Source organism: Salminus brasiliensis (genome assembly GCF_030463535.1).
Source record: "Salminus brasiliensis chromosome 20 unlocalized genomic scaffold, fSalBra1.hap2 SUPER_20_unloc_1, whole genome shotgun sequence".
NCBI lineage: Eukaryota > Metazoa > Chordata > Actinopteri > Characiformes > Bryconidae > Salminus > Salminus brasiliensis.
The window spans coordinates 258,915-276,398 of record NW_027326636.1 but is presented as its reverse complement, the minus strand read 5'-3'; the positions used below and the strand labels follow the sequence as shown (position 1 = coordinate 276,398).

The 17,484-nt window shown below is 51.6% G+C and overlaps 2 protein-coding genes across 3 annotated transcripts in view; both read right to left on the bottom strand.

The window, feature by feature from the left end:
- The window catches only part of smad4b (SMAD family member 4b), a 7,785-nt gene extending 7,111 nt beyond the window's left edge, over positions 1-674 (bottom strand). The window contains exon 1 of one of the 2 annotated variants that reach the window (XM_072671881.1): positions 523-674. The gene's annotated coding sequence lies outside the window, so the exon portion shown is untranslated. The remainder of the gene's footprint in view (positions 1-522) is intronic. The other variant, XM_072671880.1, reaches the window with a different exon arrangement.
- A 647-nt stretch (positions 675-1,321) lies between these two features.
- elac1 (elaC ribonuclease Z 1) lies at positions 1,322-15,057 on the bottom strand. The gene is made up of 3 exons (XM_072671882.1): positions 14,820-15,057; positions 13,312-13,788; positions 1,322-2,196 (listed from the first exon to the last, which is right to left on the bottom strand). Exons 1-3 carry the CDS (start codon positions 14,971-14,973, stop codon positions 1,703-1,705), a joined length of 1,125 nt encoding a protein of 374 aa, XP_072527983.1. The 5' UTR covers positions 14,974-15,057; the 3' UTR covers positions 1,322-1,702.
- Positions 15,058-17,484: the final 2,427 nt, after the last annotated feature.

Sequence of the window (17,484 nt, the reverse complement as noted above, 5' to 3'; positions counted from 1 at the left end):
CCGGATTCAGAACCGGAGCATTAATAACGGAGCAGGTCAAAGTGGCCTCGGCAGAACGGGCCGCAGCTCCACTCTCCTCCTACCAGCGACGACAAGCGATCAGACCGACGAGCCGAAATTCCCCACATCCCACCTTCCGCCGCGGGAGCCCGGCCGCCACAGCGCCCCCACAGCGCCGCCACAGCGCCCCCACAGCGCCGCTGCTGCTGCTGCTGCCCGTTTCAGGCGGACCGACCGCGGCGCTCCAGAGGGAAGCTGGGCGGTGTTCAGCCTGCAAGACTCCCGCAACCGCCAACGCGCGCTCTGCGGGACAGACGGGCCGAGCGAGCGACACCTGCCCGCTCCCCCGTCAGCTCCCCCGTCAGCTCCATACCCAAGCCAAGCCTCCGGAGCCCGGGCCAGCTGCAGGGACTGCCGCCGCTAGCCGCTAAGCTAACCGCTAAGCTAACCGTAGCCGGGCGGCGCGGAGCAGAGCAGAGCAGAGCGCGAGCTGCGGAAGCGGCGGGAGAGCCGGATATTTACCTCAGAGCTCTGTGAGCATGACCGGAGGACTCGCGCTTCCGTGCCCTGATCAGAGCGGCCTGCACCCGCGGCTGACTGCACCCGCCGGAGGTGGAGGAGAGGCTAGCGCTGCTGCAAACATGGCGAGCCCTCGGCGGCTGGGTTTCACTTCACACTTGTTTTCCGGAAAGTCCCGCCCCTCCCGCGGCGGCGCTGCCACCCATTGGCGGCTAGCCAGCGCATATACGCCATCAGCCAATCGTAGCACAGGGAGGCGACAGGCTCAGCCAGTCGCAGTGCCAGGAGGGCGGGGCGTGCTGAAGCGGGTAGAGCGCAGCAGCGCAAACAGATGGAGGAAGAGGCAGCGACCCCTGATCCGGCCCACAGCACCATCACTGCAGGAGCCTCTGCCTCCACCCGCACGAAGACCGAGCGGCTGCTGAGGCCTCTGTCTGGCCCCGAACTGAGCTGTGGGAGGATGTGTTAGCGATGCTGGCTCTGACTGCAGGGGTGTGATAGCGTTCAGACGAGGGTCTCCCTCACCTGCAGCAGGTGTGTTACATGAGGGGTGGAGCTAAACTCTGCAGGACATATGTGAAGGATGACCAACGCTGACGTGCGTGTGAATAAAGCAGCCTAAAGTAAAGGGTACTGTACTGGACAGAATAATAGAAACACCAAAGTACTCACATTGCCTGGCCACTTTATTAGAAACCCCTACCTTGTGCTTCTGTTCACGGGCCACTTCTTTTCAGAAAGCTAATGATGTAATGAGCTGGGTGGTGTGATGGTGTGACTGTGAGAACAGAGGATAACTGAGTGTAATAACAGTAAGTGTTTATTAAGCAGTAATACACACGTTATAAATCATTCAGTAATACACACACACTTTCATAAAAATTTTTTAAATGAACGGGAATAATTAGCGTTACGTTCGCTCTATTAAAACTTAGTAGATGCTCAGATCCAGTTTAGGCCTAAACCAGAACTGCTGACCCCTGAAGACCAGCTCGTCCCCCTGAGCTCCCGTTAGTCTCCTATACAGGAACTTTAGTCACCCTGCTTTCAGTTCTGACCAGTGAATAAACTGCACTCTGATTGGCTGCCTCACTGAAATTCATTGGAATGGGTGGGGCTAAAGTGATACAGGTACGTGTGTTCAGGTGTATGAGCTTAGTGGGGTTGGGGGGCTGGAGGGGGGTCAGGCCGGGTTCTGTGGCTCCCTGTGTTTTTGGAGGGGAACAGGTAGGGTCAGGAAATCCTCGGCCAGTACGACGCACGTGTCCGTTCCCCGCAGGGCGAGTTCGGCTTGTCTCTTCAGCTCCAGCACGTCGTCCCTTCCCTCTCCTGGACCCCCCGCAGGTTTGTAGCGCTGGCTGAAGTGTGTGAGCAGGAGTGTGTGAGCGCTGCAGTCTTGTGCCACCGCCACCGCCATGCTGGGGGTGCTGTGCCCCCGTTCTGCAGCCTTCTCCTGCATCCCATCCTCCAGTGTGGCCTCGTGCACCAGCAGGTCCGCCCCCTTGCATGCCCGGCGACCCCCGTCCCCCACAAGCCCACTGCAGTCCCCCAACACACACACCTTCCTCCCGCGCACCGCCGGCTCCAACACCTCAACCGGCCCGAGTACCCGCCCGTCCTCCAGCGTCACACTCTCCCCCATCTTCAGACGCCCGAACACAGGACCCGGCTTCAGTCCTACACACACACACACACACACACACACACACACACACTTTCAGTGCGGCCTGCTTTAGTACAGTGAAACACAACTACACTAAATACGTTACTGTTATATATGATGTATGTCTGATTACCCAGCTGTCACAGGGTTGGGGTCTATACTACTGGGTGTATGTCTGATTACCCAGCTGTCACAGGGTTGGGGTCTATACTACTGATCTATCTGATTACCCAGCTGTCACAGGGTTGGGGTCTGTAATACTGGGTGTATGTCTGATTCCCCAGCTGTCACAGGGTTGGGGTCTGTACTACTGGGTGTATGTCTGATTACCCAGCTGTCACAGGGTTGGGGTCTATACTACTGGGTGTATGTCTGATTACCCAGCTGTCACAGGGTTGGGGTCTGTAATACTGGGTGTATGTCTGATTACCCAGCTGTCACAGGGTTGGGGTCTGTAATACTGGGTGTATGTCTGATTACCCAGCTGTCACAGGGTTGGGGTCTATAATACTGGGTTTATGTCTGATTACCAAGCTGTCACAGGGTTGGGGTCTATACTACTGATCTGTCTGATTACCCAGCTGTCACAGGGTTGGGGTCTATACTACTGATCTGTCTGATTACCCAGCTGTCAAAGGGTTGGGGTCTGTAATACTGGGTGTATGTCTGATTACCCAGCTGTCACAGGGTTGGGGTCTATACTACTGATCTGTCTGATTACCCAGCTGTCACAGGGTTGGGGTCTATACTACTGGGTGTATGTCTGATTACCCAGCTGTCACAGGGTTGGGGTCTATAATACTGGGTGTATGTCTGATTCCCCAGCTGTCACAGGGTTGGGGTCTGTAATACTGGGTGTATGTCTGATTACCCAGCTGTCACAGGGTTGGGGTCTATACTACTGATCTGTCTGATTACCCAGCTGTCACAGGGTTGGGGTCTATACTACTGATGTGTCTGATTACCCAGCTGTCAAAGGGTTGGGGTCTGTAATACTGGGTGTATGTCTGATTCCCCAGCTGTCACAGGGTTGGGGTCTGTAATACTGGGTGTATGTCTGATTACCCAGCTGTCACAGGGTTGGGGTCTGTAATACTGCGTGTATGTCTGATTACCCAGCTGTCACAGGGTTGGGGTCTATACTACTGATCTGTCTGATTACCCAGCTGTCACAGGGTTGGGGTCTATACTACTGGGTGTATGTCTGATTACCCAGCTGTCACAGGGTTGGGGTCTATACTACTGATCTGTCTGATTACCCAGCTGTCAAAGGGTTGGGGTCTGTAATACTGGGTGTATGTCTGATTACCCAGCTGTCACAGGGTTGGGGTCTATACTACTGATCTGTCTGATTACCCAGCTGTCACAGGGTTGGGGTCTATACTACTGGGTGTATGTCTGATTACCCAGCTGTCACAGGGTTGGGGTCTATACTACTGATCTGTCTGATTACCCAGCTGTCACAGGGTTGGGGTCTATACTACTGGGTGCATGTCTGATTACCCAGCTGTTACAGGGTTGGGGTCTATACTACTGATCTGTCTGATTACCCAGCTGTCACAGGGTTGGGGTCTATAATACTGGGTGTATGTCTGATTACCCAGCTGTCACAGGGTTGGGGTCTGTAATACTGGGTGTATGTCTGATTACCCAGCTGTCACAGGGTTGGGGTCTATACTACTGATCTGTCTGATTACCCAGCTGTCACAGGGTTGGGGTCTGTAATACTGGGTGTATGTCTGATTCCCCAGCTGTCACAGGGTTGGGGTCTATACTACTGGGTGTATGTCTGATTACCCAGCTGTCACAGGGTTGGGGTCTGTAATACTGGGTGTATGTCTGATTACCCAGCTGTCACAGGGTTGGGGTCTATAATACTGGGTGTATGTCTGATTACCCAGCTGTCACAGGGTTGGGGTCTGTAATACTGGGTGTATGTCTGATTACCCAGCTGTCACAGGGTTGGGGTCTGTAATACTGGGTGTATGTCTGATTACCCAGCTGTCACAGGGTTGGGGTCTATACTACTGATCTATCTGATTACCCAGCTGTCACAGGGTTGGGGTCTATACTACTGATCTATCTGATTACCCAGCTGTCACAGGGTTGGGGTCTATACTACTGGGTGTATGTCTGATTACCCAGCTGTCACAGGGTTGGGGTCTGTAATACTGGGTGTATGTCTGATTACCCAGCTGTCACAGGGTTGGGGTCTATAATACTGGGTTTATGTCTGATTACCCAGCTGTCACAGGGTTGGGGTCTGTAATACTGGGTGTATGTCTGATTACCCAGCTGTCACAGGGTTGGGGTCTGTAATACTGGGTGTATGTCTGATTACCCAGCTGTCACAGGGTTGGGGTCTATACTACTGATCTATCTGATTACCCAGCTGTCACAGGGTTGGGGTCTATACTACTGATCTATCTGATTACCCAGCTGTCACAGGGTTGGGGTCTATACTACTGGGTGTATGTCTGATTACCCAGCTGTCACAGGGTTGGGGTCTATACTACTGGGTGTATGTCTGATTACCCAGCTGTCACAGGGTTGGGGTCTATACTACTGGGTGTATGTCTGATTACCCAGCTGTCACAGGGTTGGGGTCTATACTACTGGGTGCATGTCTGATTACCCAGCTGTCACAGGGTTGGGGTCTATACTACTGATCTATCTGATTACCCAGCTGTTACAGGGTTGGGGTCTATACTACTGATCTATCTGATTACCCAGCTGTCACAGGGTTGGGGTCTATACTACTGATCTATCTGATTACCCAGCTGTCACAGGGTTGGGGTCTATACTACTGATCTATCTGATTACCCAGCTGTCACAGGGTTGGGGTCTATACTACTGGGTGTATGTCTGATTACCCAGCTGTCACAGGGTTTGGGTCTATACTACTGGGTGTATGTCTGATTACCCAGCTGTCACAGGGTTGGGGTCTATACTACTGATCTGTCTGATTACCCAGCTGTCACAGGGTTGGGGTCTATACTACTGGGTGCATGTCTGATTACCCAGCTGTCACAGGGTTGGGGTCTATACTACTGGGTGCATGTCTGATTACCCAGCTGTCACAGGGTTGGGGTCTATACTACTGATCTATCTGATTACCCAGCTGTCACAGGGTTGGGGTCTATACTACTGATCTATCTGATTACCCAGCTGTCACAGGGTTGGGGTCTATACTACTGGGTGTATGTCTGATTACCCAGCTGTCACAGGGTTTGGGTCTATACTACTGGGTGTATGTCTGATTACCCAGCTGTCACAGGGTTGGGGTCTATACTACTGATCTGTCTGATTACCCAGCTGTCACAGGGTTGGGGTCTATACTACTGGGTGTATGTCTGATTACCCAGCTGTCACAGGGTTGGGGTCTATACTACTGGGTGTATGTCTGATTACCCAGCTGTCACAGGGTTGGGGTCTATACTACTGGGTGTATGTCTGATTACCCAGCTGTCACAGGGTTGGGGTCTATACTACTGATCTGTCTGATTACCCAGCTGTCACAGGGTTGGGGTCTATACTACTGATCTATCTGATTACCCAGCTGTCACAGGGTTGGGGTCTATACTACTGATCTGTCTAATTACCCAGCTGTCACAGGGTTGGGGTCTGTAATACTGGGTGTATGTCTGATTACCCAGCTGTCACAGGGTTGGGGTCTGTAATACTGGGTGTATGTCTGATTACCCAGCTGTCACAGGGTTGGGGTCTATAATACTGGGTGTATGTCTGATTACCCAGCTGTCACAGGGTTGGGGTCTGTAATACTGGGTGTATGTCTGATTACCCAGCTGTCACAGGGTTGGGGTCTATACTACTGATCTATCTGATTACCCAGCTGTCACAGGGTTGGGGTCTATACTACTGGGTGTATGTCTGATTACCCAGCTGTCACAGGGTTGGGGTCTATACTACTGGGTGTATGTCTGATTACCCAGCTGTCACAGGGTTGGGGTCTATACTACTGATCTATCTGATTACCCAGCTGTCACAGGGTTGGGGTCTATAATACTGGGTGTATGTCTGATTACCCAGCTGTCACAGGGTTGGGGTCTATACTACTGGGTGCATGTCTGATTACCCAGCTGTCACAGGGTTGGGGTCTATACTACTGATCTGTCTGATTACCCAGCTGTCACAGGGTTGGGGTCTGTAATACTGGGTGTATGTCTGATTACCCAGCTGTCACAGGGTTGGGGTCTATAATACTGGGTGTATGTCTGATTACCCAGCTGTCACAGGGTTGGGGTCTATACTACTGGGTGTATGTCTGATTACCCAGCTGTCACAGGGTTGGGGTCTATACTACTGGGTGTATGTCTGATTACCCAGCTGTCACAGGGTTGGGGTCTATACTACTGATCTATCTGATTACCCAGCTGTCACAGGGTTGGGGTCTATAATACTGGGTGTATGTCTGATTACCCAGCTGTCACAGGGTTGGGGTCTATACTACTGGGTGCATGTCTGATTACCCAGCTGTCACAGGGTTGGGGTCTATACTACTGATCTATCTGATTACCCAGCTGTCACAGGGTTGGGGTCTATACTACTGGGTGTATGTCTGATTACCCAGCTGTCACAGGGTTGGGGTCTATACTACTGGGTGTATGTCTGATTACCCAGCTGTCACAGGGTTGGGGTCTATACTACTGGGTGCATGTCTGATTACCCAGCTGTCACAGGGTTGGGGTCTATACTACTGATCTATCTGATTACCCAGCTGTTACAGGGTTGGGGTCTATACTACTGATCTATCTGATTACCCAGCTGTCACAGGGTTGGGGTCTATACCACTGATCTATCTGATTACCCAGCTGTCACAGGGTTGGGGTCTATACTACTGGGTGTATGTCTGATTACCCAGCTGTCACAGGGTTTGGGTCTATACTACTGGGTGTATGTCTGATTACCCAGCTGTCACAGGGTTGGGGTCTATACTACTGATCTGTCTGATTACCCAGCTGTCACAGGGTTGGGGTCTATACTACTGGGTGCATGTCTGATTACCCAGCTGTCACAGGGTTGGGGTCTATACTACTGGGTGCATGTCTGATTACCCAGCTGTCACAGGGTTGGGGTCTATACTACTGATCTATCTGATTACCCAGCTGTCACAGGGTTGGGGTCTATACTACTGATCTGTCTGATTACCCAGCTGTCACAGGGTTGGGGTCTATACTACTGGGTGTATGTCTGATTACCCAGCTGTCACAGGGTTGGGGTCTATAATACTGGGTGTATGATTACCCAGCTGTCACAGGGTTGGGGTCTGTAATACTGGGTGTATGTCTGATTACCCAGCTGTCACAGGGTTGGGGTCTATACTACTGATCTATCTGATTACCCAGCTGTCACAGGGTTGGGGTCTATACTACTGGGTGTATGTCTGATTACCCAGCTGTCACAGGGTTGGGGTCTATACTACTGGGTGTATGTCTGATTACCCAGCTGTCACAGGGTTGGGGTCTATACTACTGATCTATCTGATTACCCAGCTGTCACAGGGTTGGGGTCTATAATACTGGGTGTATGTCTGATTACCCAGCTGTCACAGGGTTGGGGTCTATACTACTGGGTGCATGTCTGATTACCCAGCTGTCACAGGGTTGGGGTCTATACTACTGATCTGTCTGATTACCCAGCTGTCACAGGGTTGGGGTCTGTAATACTGGGTGTATGTCTGATTACCCAGCTGTCACAGGGTTGGGGTCTATAATACTGGGTGTATGTCTGATTACCCAGCTGTCACAGGGTTGGGGTCTATACTACTGGGTGTATGTCTGATTACCCAGCTGTCACAGGGTTGGGGTCTATACTACTGGGTGTATGTCTGATTACCCAGCTGTCACAGGGTTGGGGTCTATACTACTGATCTATCTGATTACCCAGCTGTCACAGGGTTGGGGTCTATAATACTGGGTGTATGTCTGATTACCCAGCTGTCACAGGGTTGGGGTCTATACTACTGGGTGCATGTCTGATTACCCAGCTGTCACAGGGTTGGGGTCTATACTACTGATCTATCTGATTACCCAGCTGTCACAGGGTTGGGGTCTATACTACTGGGTGTATGTCTGATTACCCAGCTGTCACAGGGTTGGGGTCTATACTACTGGGTGTATGTCTGATTACCCAGCTGTCACAGGGTTGGGGTCTATACTACTGATCTATCTGATTACCCAGCTGTCACAGGGTTGGGGTCTATAATACTGGGTGTATGTCTGATTACCCAGCTGTCACAGGGTTGGGGTCTATACTACTGGGTGCATGTCTGATTACCCAGCTGTCACAGGGTTGGGGTCTATACTACTGATCTATCTGATTACCCAGCTGTCACAGGGTTGGGGTCTATACTACTGGGTGTATGTCTGATTACCCAGCTGTCACAGGGTTGGGGTCTATACTACTGGGTGTATGTCTGATTACCCAGCTGTCACAGGGTTGGGGTCTATACTACTGGGTGCATGTCTGATTACCCAGCTGTCACAGGGTTGGGGTCTATACTACTGATCTATCTGATTACCCAGCTGTTACAGGGTTGGGGTCTATACTACTGATCTATCTGATTACCCAGCTGTCACAGGGTTGGGGTCTATACTACTGATCTATCTGATTACCCAGCTGTCACAGGGTTGGGGTCTATACTACTGGGTGTATGTCTGATTACCCAGCTGTCACAGGGTTTGGGTCTATACTACTGGGTGTATGTCTGATTACCCAGCTGTCACAGGGTTGGGGTCTATACTACTGATCTGTCTGATTACCCAGCTGTCACAGGGTTGGGGTCTATACTACTGGGTGCATGTCTGATTACCCAGCTGTCACATGGTTGGGGTCTATACTACTGATCTATCTGATTACCCAGCTGTTACAGGGTTGGGGTCTATACTACTGGGTGTATGTCTGATTACCCAGCTGTCACAGGGTTGGGGTCTGTAATACTGGGTGTATGTCTGATTACCCAGCTGTCACAGGGTTGGGGTCTATACTACTGATCTATCTGATTACCCAGCTGTCACAGGGTTGGGGTCTATACTACTGATCTGTCTGATTACCCAGCTGTCACAGGGTTGGGGTCTATACTACTGGGTGTATGTCTGATTACCCAGCTGTCACAGGGTTGGGGTCTATACTACTGGGTGTATGTCTGATTACCCAGCTGTCACAGGGTTGGGGTCTATACTACTGGGTGTATGTCTGATTACCCAGCTGTCACAGGGTTGGGGTCTATACTACTGATCTATCTGATTACCCAGCTGTCACAGGGTTGGGGTCTATAATACTGGGTGTATGTCTGATTACCCAGCTGTCACAGGGTTGGGGTCTATACTACTGGGTGCATGTCTGATTACCCAGCTGTCACAGGGTTGGGGTCTATACTACTGATCTATCTGATTACCCAGCTGTCACAGGGTTGGGGTCTATACTACTGGGTGTATGTCTGATTACCCAGCTGTCACAGGGTTGGGGTCTATACTACTGGGTGTATGTCTGATTACCCAGCTGTCACAGGGTTGGGGTCTATACTACTGATCTATCTGATTACCCAGCTGTCACAGGGTTGGGGTCTATAATACTGGGTGTATGTCTGATTACCCAGCTGTCACAGGGTTGGGGTCTATACTACTGGGTGCATGTCTGATTACCCAGCTGTCACAGGGTTGGGGTCTATACTACTGATCTATCTGATTACCCAGCTGTCACAGGGTTGGGGTCTATACTACTGGGTGTATGTCTGATTACCCAGCTGTCACAGGGTTGGGGTCTATACTACTGGGTGTATGTCTGATTACCCAGCTGTCACAGGGTTGGGGTCTATACTACTGGGTGCATGTCTGATTACCCAGCTGTCACAGGGTTGGGGTCTATACTACTGATCTATCTGATTACCCAGCTGTTACAGGGTTGGGGTCTATACTACTGATCTATCTGATTACCCAGCTGTCACAGGGTTGGGGTCTATACTACTGATCTATCTGATTACCCAGCTGTCACAGGGTTGGGGTCTATACTACTGGGTGTATGTCTGATTACCCAGCTGTCACAGGGTTTGGGTCTATACTACTGGGTGTATGTCTGATTACCCAGCTGTCACAGGGTTGGGGTCTATACTACTGATCTGTCTGATTACCCAGCTGTCACAGGGTTGGGGTCTATACTACTGGGTGCATGTCTGATTACCCAGCTGTCACATGGTTGGGGTCTATACTACTGATCTATCTGATTACCCAGCTGTTACAGGGTTGGGGTCTATACTACTGGGTGTATGTCTGATTACCCAGCTGTCACAGGGTTGGGGTCTGTAATACTGGGTGTATGTCTGATTACCCAGCTGTCACAGGGTTGGGGTCTATACTACTGATCTATCTGATTACCCAGCTGTCACAGGGTTGGGGTCTATACTACTGATCTGTCTGATTACCCAGCTGTCACAGGGTTGGGGTCTATACTACTGGGTGTATGTCTGATTACCCAGCTGTCACAGGGTTGGGGTCTATAATACTGGGTGTATGATTACCCAGCTGTCACAGGGTTGGGGTCTGTAATACTGGGTGTATGTCTGATTACCCAGCTGTCACAGGGTTGGGGTCTATACTACTGATCTATCTGATTACCCAGCTGTCACAGGGTTGGGGTCTATACTACTGGGTGTATGTCTGATTACCCAGCTGTCACAGGGTTGGGGTCTATACTACTGGGTGTATGTCTGATTACCCAGCTGTCACAGGGTTGGGGTCTATACTACTGATCTATCTGATTACCCAGCTGTCACAGGGTTGGGGTCTATAATACTGGGTGTATGTCTGATTACCCAGCTGTCACAGGGTTGGGGTCTATACTACTGGGTGCATGTCTGATTACCCAGCTGTCACAGGGTTGGGGTCTATACTACTGATCTGTCTGATTACCCAGCTGTCACAGGGTTGGGGTCTGTAATACTGGGTGTATGTCTGATTACCCAGCTGTCACAGGGTTGGGGTCTATAATACTGGGTGTATGTCTGATTACCCAGCTGTCACAGGGTTGGGGTCTATACTACTGGGTGTATGTCTGATTACCCAGCTGTCACAGGGTTGGGGTCTATACTACTGGGTGTATGTCTGATTACCCAGCTGTCACAGGGTTGGGGTCTATACTACTGATCTATCTGATTACCCAGCTGTCACAGGGTTGGGGTCTATAATACTGGGTGTATGTCTGATTACCCAGCTGTCACAGGGTTGGGGTCTATACTACTGGGTGCATGTCTGATTACCCAGCTGTCACAGGGTTGGGGTCTATACTACTGATCTATCTGATTACCCAGCTGTCACAGGGTTGGGGTCTATACTACTGGGTGTATGTCTGATTACCCAGCTGTCACAGGGTTGGGGTCTATACTACTGGGTGTATGTCTGATTACCCAGCTGTCACAGGGTTGGGGTCTATACTACTGGGTGTATGTCTGATTACCCAGCTGTCACAGGGTTGGGGTCTATACTACTGGGTGCATGTCTGATTACCCAGCTGTCACAGGGTTGGGGTCTATACTACTGATCTATCTGATTACCCAGCTGTTACAGGGTTGGGGTCTATACTACTGATCTATCTGATTACCCAGCTGTCACAGGGTTGGGGTCTATACTACTGATCTATCTGATTACCCAGCTGTCACAGGGTTGGGGTCTATACTACTGGGTGTATGTCTGATTACCCAGCTGTCACAGGGTTGGGGTCTATACTACTGGGTGTATGTCTGATTACCCAGCTGTCACAGGGTTGGGGTCTATACTACTGATCTGTCTGATTACCCAGCTGTCACAGGGTTGGGGTCTATACTACTGGGTGCATGTCTGATTACCCAGCTGTCACAGGGTTGGGGTCTATACTACTGGGTGCATGTCTGATTACCCAGCTGTCACAGGGTTGGGGTCTATACTACTGATCTATCTGATTACCCAGCTGTTACAGGGTTGGGGTCTATACTACTGATCTATCTGATTACCCAGCTGTCACAGGGTTGGGGTCTATACTACTGATCTGTCTGATTACCCAGCTGTCACAGGGTTGGGGTCTATACTACTGGGTGTATGTCTGATTACCCAGCTGTCACAGGGTTGGGGTCTATACTACTGGGTGTATGTCTGATTACCCAGCTGTCACAGGGTTGGGGTCTATACTACTGGGTGTATGTCTGATTACCCAGCTGTCACAGGGTTGGGGTCTATACTACTGATCTGTCTGATTACCCAGCTGTCACAGGGTTGGGGTCTATACTACTGGGTGTATGTCTGATTACCCAGCTGTCACAGGGTTGGGGTCTGTAATACTGGGTGTATGTCTGATTACCCAGCTGTCACAGGGTTGGGGTCTATACTACTGGGTGTATGTCTGATTACCCAGCTGTCACAGGGTTGGGGTCTATACTACTGATCTGTCTGATTACCCAGCTGTCACAGGGTTGGGGTCTATACTACTGATCTGTCTGATTACCCAGCTGTCACAGGGTTGGGGTCTGTAATACTGGGTGTATGTCTGATTACCCAGCTGTCACAGGGTTGGGGTCTATACTACTGGGTGTATGTCTGATTACCCAGCTGTCACAGGGTTGGGGTCTGTAATACTGGGTGTATGTCTGATTACCCAGCTGTCACAGGGTTGGGGTCTATAATACTGGGTGTATGTCTGATTACCCAGCTGTCACAGGGTTGGGGTCTGTAATACTGGGTGTATGTCTGATTACCCAGCTGTCACAGGGTTGGGGTCTATACTACTGATCTATCTGATTACCCAGCTGTCACAGGGTTGGGGTCTATACTACTGGGTGTATGTCTGATTACCCAGCTGTCACAGGGTTGGGGTCTATACTACTGGGTGCATGTCTGATTACCCAGCTGTCACAGGGTTGGGGTCTATACTACTGATCTGTCTGATTACCCAGCTGTCACAGGGTTGGGGTCTGTAATACTGGGTGTATGTCTGATTACCCAGCTGTCACAGGGTTGGGGTCTATACTACTGATCTGTCTGATTACCCAGCTGTCACAGGGTTGGGGTCTGTAATACTGATCTGTCTGATTACCCAGCTGTCACAGGGTTGGGGTCTATACTCCTGGGTGTATGTCTGATTACCCAGCTGTTTAAGCAGCTCCACCCGCAGGCGCCCGGGTCGCTCTCTCTCCTGGACGGAGAACCCGAAGGAGGGAACCCTGTGGAACAGTCTGAAGGCTTTCACCACGATCCGCTCGTCCTCCAGCAGCGAGTAACAGTCGGATTCTGGGTCCGGCCGCAGGGTCCTACCGGGCCGCTCCTGCGGGTGGAGCTGCGGGCAGCAGGCGGTCAGCGTGGGGTCCAGCAGCCCAGTGGGGGGGCTCTGGTCTCCGGTGGGCTCCAGCTCGTGAACGGTGAAGGGAAAGAGCAGCTCAGAGCTACAGACACGCAGAGCCACGCGCAGGTACAGCCTCAGACCCACCGGCCCAAATATCTCCACACACTGCCCCTGCTGCCCTGGAGGGGCGTTGCAGTTCAGACTCAGCGTGCACAGCAGCCCCGGCAGGCCGTACACGTGGTCGCCATGGAGATGAGATATGAAGATTTTCGTGATTTTACCTGAGGAGAGGGAAAATGGATCAGAACGAAGCGTGGTTTAGATCAACCAATAAATAAATAAATAAATAAAAGAAAACCGAGTAACTCGGACCGCTCCCACTAACCGATCTGATTATTGATTATTAATTACTGCAGAACAGTGAGGATAAAACCTGGAGCTCACTGCTATCAGTGGGATGAATGAGTCACTAGATTCAGTTCAGATGAATGCAGTTCACTGGTCACTGACGCCGCTGCGAGGGGGAATCCAGTCCAGCAGCATTAGACCTAGTGGACACGGGCAGTGCACTGCTCCCACACCCTACATGAAGCCCCTCTATTCAAGCCCTTCACTGGTTCAGATGATACTGCTCACACGCGCACACACACCCTAGACTGGTGTGACCACTGGTTCTACTAGTTTCCCAGTACAGGGTATGTTGAGTCCTATGGACTATCTGGTCTATCAGCATTGTGTTCATACTGGTCATACTGGTCATTCAGCTCAACTGTTTTCCAAAAAGAAATGAAATGTGGCTCCGTCCGATCAGCACCAAGAGCCCTTCCAGCTTCAAGTACGGCTCGGCTCGACCCGCCATCCTTTAAGATCCAGGGAAGACGAGCGTCCAGACTTTTTACTGTCCTGCACCGAAGTGGTGGAACGAGCTTCCCCTGGGTGTCCGAACAGCAGAGTCCAACGCTCACTGTCCTCAAACCCAGACTGAAGACTCTCCTCTTCTGAGAGGACTTGGGTGAAGAGTAGAGTATTATGGTCTCCATACTGACCTGTGTTTAGTAGAGTCTAAGATTAGAGGATCTGAGTTTTAGTCTATTTAAACTAGCTGAGGTTCTTCTTCAGTAAACAGTGAAGCTCCTCTGGAAGAACTCTGGAGAAGAGCGTCTGATAAATGCTGTAAATGTAAACGTGTGAGAGAGTGTGTGTGTGTGAGAGAGAGTGTGTGAGTGTGTGTGTGTGTGAGAGAGAGTGAGTGTGAAAGAGAGAGAGAGAGAGAGTGTGTGAGTGTGTGTGTGTGTGTGTGTGTGTGTGAGACCTGCTCTGAGGCTGCTCTTCATCAGCTGGGTCTGGGTTCCCTCTCCGCAGTCGAAGAGCCAGATCTCGCCCTGCTGCAGCCGCAGCGCTAAAGCCGAAGCTCCGCGGAGAGGACCGGGGAAAGCCGAACCGCTGCCCAGCACCGTCACATCCATCTGCGCCCAACACACACACACACACACACACACACGAACTGGACTAAACCACACCAGACTGGATCACGGCACGTGGTCATCGGTCGATTAGCCACGTCTGGAATTGTTTACAAGCGAAAGTGCAGATCTGCGCCCTCTGCTGGACACTTCCGGGATAATACCAGTCCTTTGAATGGAATCTCCGGGACATGACTCCTTCCGCTGGAGTCGACTCTCCGGAATATGACTCCTTCCGCTGGAATCGACTCTCCGGAATATGACTCCTTCCGCTGGAGTCGACTCTCCGGAATATGACTCCTCCCGCTTGAGGCGGCGTTAATAAATATGCAATTGGGACGCAGCCACTGAATGAACCGGGTGATTCCAGGCCTGGACAGCAGATGGCGCAGTTCTGCCGTTTCCCCTCAAAACCCCAGGCATAACTAATCTACCACTGATCCCGATCGAGAGGGCGAGTCAGAGCCGAAGCTCTTTATCACCACACACACACACACACACACACACACACACACACACACACACACACATACACACACACACAAACTGGACTAAACCACACAAGACTGGATCACTGCACGTGAAAGTGCAGATCTGCGCCCTCTGCTGGACACTTCCGGGATAATACCAGTCCTTTGAATGGAATCTCCGGGACATGACTCCTTCCGCTGGAGTCGACTCTCCGGAATATGACTCCTCCCGCTGGAGTCGACTCTCCGGAATATGACTCCTTCCGCTGGAGTCGACTCTCCGGAATATGACTCCTCCCGCTGGAGTCGACTCTCCGGAATATGACTCCTCCCGCTGGAGTCGACTCTCCGGAATATGACTCCTTCCGCTGGAGTCGACTCTCCGGAATATGACTCCTTCCGCTGGAGTCGACTCTCCGGAATATGACTCCTCCCGCTGGAGTCGACTCTCCGGAATATGACTCCTCCCGCTGGAGTCGACTCTCCGGAATATGACTCCTTCCGCTGGAGTCGACTCTCCGGAATATGACTCCTCCCGCTTGAGACGGCGTTAATAAATATGCAATTGGGACGCAGCCACTGAATGAACCGGGTGATTCCAGGCCTGGACAGCAGATGGCGCAGTTCTGCCGTTTCCCCTCGAAACCCCAGGCATAACTAATCTACCACTGATCCCGATCGAGAGGGCGAGTCAGAGCCGAAGCTCTTTATCAGCACACACACACACACACACACACACACACACACATACACACACACACACAAACTGGACTAAACCACACAAGACTGGATCACTGCACGTGAAAGTGCAGATCTGCGCCCTCTGCTGGACACTTCCGGGATAATACCAGTCCTTTGAATGGAATCTCCGGGACATGACTCCTTCCGCTGGAGTCGACTCTCCGGAATATGACTCCTCCCGCTGGAGTCGACTCTCCGGAATATGACTCCTTCCGCTGGAGTCGACTCTCCGGAATATGACTCCTCCCGCTGGAGTCGACTCTCCGGAATATGACTCCTCCCGCTGGAGTCGACTCTCCGGAATATGACTCCTTCCGCTGGAGTCGACTCTCCGGAATATGACTCCTTCCGCTGGAGTCGACTCTCCGGAATATGACTCCTCCCGCTGGAGTCGACTCTCCGGAATATGACTCCTCCCGCTGGAGTCGACTCTCCGGAATATGACTCCTTCCGCTGGAGTCGACTCTCCGGAATATGACTCCTCCCGCTTGAGACGGCGTTAATAAATATGCAATTGGGACGCAGCCACTGAATGAACCGGGTGATTCCAGGCCTGGACAGCAGATGGCGCAGTTCTGCCGTTTCCCCTCGAAACCCCAGGCATAACTAATCTACCACTGATCCCGATCGAGAGGGCGAGTCAGAGCCGAAGCTCTTTATCAGCACACACACACACACACACACACACACACACACATACACACACACACACAAACTGGACTAAACCACACAAGACTGGATCACTGCACGTGAAAGTGCAGATCTGCGCCCTCTGCTGGACACTTCCGGGATAATACCAGTCCTTTGAATGGAATCTCCGGGACATGACTCCTTCCGCTGGAGTCGACTCTCCGGAATATGACTCCTCCCGCTGGAGTCGACTCTCCGGAATATGACTCCTTCCGCTGGAGTCGACTCTCCGGAATATGACTCCTCCCGCTGGAATCGACTCTCCGGAATATGACTCCTCCCGCTGGAGTCGACTCTCCGGAATATGACTCCTTCCGCTGGAGTCGACTCTCCGGAATATGACTCCTCCCGCTGGAGTCGACTCTCCGGAATATGACTCCTCCCGCTGGAGTCGACTCTCCGGAATATGACTCCTTCCGCTTGAGGCGGCGTTAATAAATATGCAATTGGGACGCAGCCACTGAATGAACCGGGTGATTCCAGGCCTGGACAGCAGATGGCGCAGTTCTGCCGTTTCCCCTCGAAACCCCAGGCATAACTAATCTACCACTGATCCCGATCGAGAGGGCGAGTCAGAGCCGAAGCTCTTTATCACCACACACACACACACACA